At 41.0% G+C, this 6,362-nt stretch overlaps 1 protein-coding gene across 1 annotated transcript; it reads left to right on the top strand.

Moving 5' to 3' along the window:
- The first annotated feature begins 4,693 nt into the window (after positions 1 to 4,693).
- LOC132213867 (terminal nucleotidyltransferase 5D-like) lies at positions 4,694 to 5,839 on the top strand. The gene is given in 3 exon segments (XM_059660764.1): positions 4,694 to 5,225; positions 5,228 to 5,298; positions 5,300 to 5,839. Coding segments are annotated over 3 exon segments (1,143 nt in total).
- Positions 5,840 to 6,362: the final 523 nt, after the last annotated feature.

Below are 6,362 nucleotides of genomic sequence, written 5' to 3'. Positions count from 1 at the left end.
TAATACTTTAAATAAAATAGACATAACCAAATTAAGAGGGACCAGGTATGGCTATTTGGACTTTTTCTTTTTCAGTTTTTTTTTTTGTTTTTTTTTTAGAGCAGTGGTTCTTAAAGTGTGGTTCCCTAATCAGCATCAACAGCATACATGGGAAGCTGGTATACATGCAAATATTGTTTTTCAGGTTTTTTTCTAGAGTAGTGGTTCTTTTTTATTAATTAAAGCTTTTTAATTATATTTTTATTTATTTCAGAGAGCAAGGAAAGGGAGAGAGAGAAAGAAACATCAATAATGAGAGAGAATCATTGATCAGCTGGCTCCTGCATGCCTCCTACCAGGGACCAAGCCCTCAAAGCCAGCAACTAGGCATGTACCCTGACCGGGAATCAAACCATGACCTCCTGGTTCATAGGTTGATGCTCAACCACTAAACCACGCTGGCTGGGGTAGAATAGTGGTTCTTAAAGTGTGGTTCCTTAACCAGCATCATCAGCATCACCTGGCAAGTTGATATAAATGCAAATATTCAGGCCTACTGCTGACCTGAATGAGAAATTCTGGAAGCAGGACTCAAAAACCTGTGTTTACAAACTCTCTCTCTCTCTCTCTCTCTCTCTCTCTCTCTCTCTCTCTCTCCCTCTCTCTCTCCCTCTCCCTCTCCCTCTCCCCTCTTTCCTTACTTCCTCCTTTTTTCCCTCCATCCCTCTCTCCCTCTGTATAATTTGTAGGACTACTGGCCAGGGGTCGTCATATTACTTGTATATTTGTATGTGATATTTATCAAAGAACTCTATTTTTTGCTTTTTTTGCTCGTTGCAGTTTTCCTGACTGATTCATTACTTTATTTAGTGATAAGAAGATTCTTATTGTCACTGAAGGATCCACTGAATTATCTTATTATTTCAACTACATTACAACATTGAAAATAATCCCTCCAATGTAAGTTTTAAGTCTTTCTCATTCTCTTTGAAAATATCTATAATAATAAAAGCATAATATGCTAATTAGACTGGATGACCTTCTGGTCGAAGCCAGGGCTACAAGGGAAGCGCAGGGTCCCGGGTGCCAGAGGGAAGCCAGTGCTGGCAGCCGGGGGAAGGAAGGCCTACTCTTGCATGAATTTAGTGCATCAGGGCTCTAGTCATTCTAATATTAATACAAATATGAAAACAGTTGCTAAGTTTTTCTTTTCCTCCCATAATCAGAAGGACCACAAGATGATAGCAGGGTGAACAATTATAATTTACTATAGAAACATCTATTTGCAGTACTTTGTGAAATTTTGCCAACTCTTTTGTTTTTGCCTTGCATTCCTAGTGAATTTATCCAATTGAATAATGGAAACCACTGTGTTTCGATTTCAGTGTTTACTCTAGTCAGATACATTATAGGAATGGTAATTTTGGTTGAGCCAGATGGAAAAAGTGATAGCTTTAAGGATAAATTGGGAGAAGGCAGAAAGTTAGACAAGATGTATATGCTCTGCCAAATACTAAACTACTGCTGATCTCCACATTTGGAGAAGGATAACTTGGGATTTCAGCTTTTATGCTGATGTTTGTGTTTATGTGGAATATTATTGAAGGATTTCTGCCTTGAATCTGGGCTTTCAGTCCATAAAAATATAGCTTTATATTTCATTCTTAATAAACACACTATCAGTAACTCAGAACTATACTATACCCAAACATAAACATAAGCAATGTGGATGGATTTGTTGTAGTTTTTCCATTGTTAATATAACAGTCATCCTCAGTTTATATTTAGCCAGCTTTTGGATTTAGCAATTCAAATTAAATTTCCCAATAAATTTTGTAATGTTTTTTATCTTTGATATAAGTATTTGATTCTGCTATCTACACTAATAAAAGAGAAAAATGGTAATTGGCGTACGACGATACCCTTTTCATTGGCTAATCAGGGCTATATGCAAATTAACTGCCAACTATGATTGGCAGTTAACTGCCAACAAGATGGTGGTTAATTTGCATATGTAGGCACAATGCAGGGAGGCGAAAGGGAAAGCAGGAAGAAGCCTCCTGCCACTGACAGTGATCGGAAACCCAGGGGGGAGCTAAGAGCTGGGGGGCAGGGCAAAGGCGGCCCTGGGGCCGCCTTTGCCCTGCCCCACAGCCATGATCAGAGAATCAGGTGCCTTTTCCGCCCTGGCCAGTGATAGCAGGAAGTAGGGGTGGAGCCAGCGATGGGAGCTGGGCACGGTCGAAGCTGGCAGTCCTGGGAGCTAGGGGTCCCTTGCCTGGGCCTAAAGTGGAGCCCACGATCGCGGGGCCGCTGCAGCTGCGGGTCCCCGCTGCCCGGGCCAGACGCCTCGGCCAGAGGTGTTAGGCCTGGGCAGGGGCGGAGCCTGCAACTGCAGGGAGCTGGGGGTCCCCTGCCCAGGCCTGACACCTCTGCCGGAGGCCTCAGGCCTGGTCAAGGGGCCGATCCGGTGATTGGTGATCAGAGGGTGATGAGGGTCAACTCCTATGGCCGAGGCATCAGGCCTGGGCGGGGGGCTGAGCCGGGGATTGGGGGGATATGATGGTCCCCTTGCCCAGGCCTGAAGCCTGGGTCAGAGGCATCAGGCTTGGGCGGGGGGTGGAGCAAGCGATCAGAGGGAGATGGGGGTCCCCTGCCCAGGCATGATTCCTGGGCCAGAGGCCTCAGGCCTGGGCGGGGGCCAGAGCCAGTGATCATGGGGAGGTGGGGGTCCCCTGTCCAAGCCTGACACCTCTGGTGGAGGCGTCAGGCCTGGGCAAGGGACCGATCAGGCGATCGGAGGGTGATGGGGGGCTATGCCTCTTGCTGAGGCATCAGGCCTGGGCTGGGGGCAGAACCAGTGATGGGGGGAAATGAGGGTCCCCTGCCCAGCCCTGACACCTCTGTCAGAGGTGTCAGGCCTGGGCAAGGGGCCGATCCTGCGATTGGAGGGTGATGGGGGTCAACACCTGAGGGCTCCCAGTATGTGAGAGGGGGCAGGCTGGGCTGAGGGACATTCCCCCCCACACACACCCAGTGCACAAATTTTGTGCACCGGGCCCCTAGTATGAGCTATAACAGTTAAATGCTGAGCCATAATCCACACATGAAGTCTTATTGTTTTAATGCCATATTTGAAATTTGTATTTACAACATTGTACTGATGTTGTACATTATGTGAAAATGAATAGTAGCTGTGCCAAAGAAGCATAAATTACCCTCAGATCTGAATTATCTGTTAATATAGGTGAGCATGTTGGAGGTGTGTATAGATTCCAGATCAATATAAATCACATATTTATTCCATTGCAAAATGTATTTCATTATATTTCTGTATTAATATATGTCTATATGTGTTTGTGTGTGTGCCACAAATCTACTATCACAGATAATAATGTGTGTATCACATATTTATTTCCATAATTAGGCTTTTTTCCTAAGGCTATTTTTAAAAATTCTAATTTTCATTTTCTGTGCAATATATACATACATATTTATATAATGAATTCTCTAATGATTTTGGATTAAAGATATATATTGCTTTTGACCATTTTGACATTCAGTCAGTTGGGTCTAACACCCAGACATCTTTTTTTTTTTAATGATTTTATTAGTTTCAGAGGGAGGAAGGGAGAGGGAGAGGTAGAAACATTGACCAGAGAGGAACATTCATCGGCTGCCTCCTGCACACTCCCCTACTGAACTAGGGCATGTGCTGGGAATTGAACTGTGACCTCCTGGTTCAAGGGACAATGCTCAAACAACTGAGCCACAGCAGCTGGGCCAGACATGCTATCTTGATCTCACTTTATTTTTAAAAATTTAATGTAATTTTATCCTCACCTGAGGATTTTTTAAATTAATTTTTAGAGAAAGTGGAAGGGATGGAGAAAGAGAGAGAGAAAGAGAAAGAGAGAGACATCTTTGTAAGAGAGACACATGGATTGGTTGCCTCCGGCACGGGCTCCAGCTGGGGCTAGGGATCGAAGCTGTAACTGAGGCATGTGCCTTTAACTGAGAAGTGAACCTGCAACCCTTTGGTTCAAGGGCTGACACTCTAACCACTGAGAAACCAGCTAAGGCCTGATCTCACTTTAAATCCATGATAATAAACCTCAATGACATGATTATCTCATGAGCACAATTTATAACACCAAATATAATTATTATAGTATTTACATGAATAAAAATTGAGAAAGGCCGCCATTTTACATAAAAATAACTAAAATTCTAACAAATTTATGAGAATTGTCTGTTTGCATACACTAATGAATCTAATAATTTTGACTTAGTCAAAGTGATTTTATTTCACTTATATATTTAATCACAATTAGATACATTGATAATTTACTTCCTAGTATTAGTTTGATTTATGTTGAGGGTAAGTCTATTTTTAACTTTTTTAAAACTTTGGGTATAACACTGATTTCAAGATGCTAACATTTCGCTGAAACTGGTTTGGCTCAGTGGATAGAGCGTCAGCCTGCAGACTGAAGGGTCCCAGTTTCGATTCCGGTCAAGGGCATGTACCTGGGTTGCGGGCACATCCCCAGTAGGAGATGTACAGGAGGCAGCTGATCGATGTTTCTAACTCTCTATCTCTCTCCCTTCCTCTCTGTACAAAAATCAATAAAATATATTTTTTTAAAAAAAGATGCTAACATTTCTTCTCAATATTGTGCTTGCTTTCTAGTTGACTTACTAACACTACACAATGTCTGAAATTGGAGTCAGCAATCTCACTTGGGGTCAAGTTATAATACTGGATCAAGTGCTGGATGAAGTAATTCCAGTTCATGGAAGGGGGAGTTTCCCCACACTGGAGGTAAAACCCAAGTGTATTATTCGTGTTGTGAAAGATCAACTGATAGAGCAAGGAATTATTGTTAAAGATACCCGACTGAATGGTTCCACTGCAAGTTACATACTTGCAAGCCACAATGGAATCAGCTACAAGGATCTGGACGTTATTTTTCTTGTTGAACTATCAAATAATCAAGAATTCCAGGTTGTTAAGGATGCAGTTCTAGGTTGTCTACTTGACTTTTTACCACAAGGTGTAAAGAAGGAACAGATCACCCTAAAGACCATGAAAGAGGCTTATGTGCAGAAGATGGTCCAAATTTGCAATAAGCACGATCGTTGGAGTCTTGTCTCTCTTTCAAATGACTCTGGGAAGAATGTAGAGCTAAGGTTTGTGAATTCGCTCAGACGACAGTTTGAGTTCAGTGTAGATTCCTTTCAAATTCTTTGGATTCCATGTTAGACTTCTACAGTGACAAAAATGCTAAGCTCACCCAAGAATCTTATCCTGTTGTGGGAAGTTGAAAGCATGTATGGCGCGTTCCAAGAAGCAATAATGCATTTGCAATGCAAGCTTATATCTACCAGAAAACCTGAAGAGATTAGAGGCAGTGGCCTTCTGAAGTACAGCAACTTGCTGGTTCACGACTTCAAGCCAGCTTGTGAAATGGAAATCACATCCCTGGAACATTGCATGTATTCTAGATTTTTCATTGATTTTCCTGATATAGTAGAACAGCAAAAGAAGATTGAATCGTACCTCCACAGCCATTTCATAGGTGAAGAAAAGAGCAAGTATGACTACCTTATGACCTTGCGTAGAGTTATAAATGAAAGCACCATTTGCCTCGTGGCTAATAAACGAATGCAGACAATCAATATGATCACCCTAATGGCTTTGAAAGTACTAGGAGAACAGAATATTCTACCCAATACAGACAATGTGGCTTGGTTTTATCACCCTGCTCCATACTTTGCTTCTGAGGGAAGGTACCCATCTTATTATGCAATTCCAGGACAACCACTGCACTTTCATGTGCCGAATGGTATGGTTTAAAACATATACAACAGAAACTTTGCTATAATTAAATAGCTCTTAAAAGCAAGTTTCCAAATTCTATAAAATTTAAGATCTATTTTTATTTTTATAGTTACTATTCCCATTAATTATAACTTAAACATTATAGTAAATAAAATATCATCTGTGAACCACTTCAAATGACTTTTAAATATTATTGTTCAGCTATAATACTTTTCAAATGTGGTGGACACTTAAAATGATTTTAAAATCTTACTACTATGACTTTCAAATTTGCTGTGAAAAATGCATTAGAGATGCTTGCATATTTGATTAAAGTATAAAAGAACATGCTCATGGTTCAAAATCCAGAGGTAAAGACAAATGCCAACATCCTGTCAATTCTTCTGTTACACTCACTTCATTTTTTTCTACTTAATATTACTGTCAATGGATTTTCAATATTAAACAGAAATGGCTAATTTCAGAGACAACAGATGTAGAAGACATTAAAACCTGGACTTAGCAATCATTTACTTTGTTTCTCAATTAAATTAGGTTA

The sequence above is a fragment of the Myotis daubentonii genome, chromosome 12 (assembly GCF_963259705.1).
Source record: "Myotis daubentonii chromosome 12, mMyoDau2.1, whole genome shotgun sequence".
NCBI classification, from domain to species: domain Eukaryota; kingdom Metazoa; phylum Chordata; class Mammalia; order Chiroptera; family Vespertilionidae; genus Myotis; species Myotis daubentonii.
This window is presented reverse-complemented; position numbering and strand designations above follow the sequence as displayed.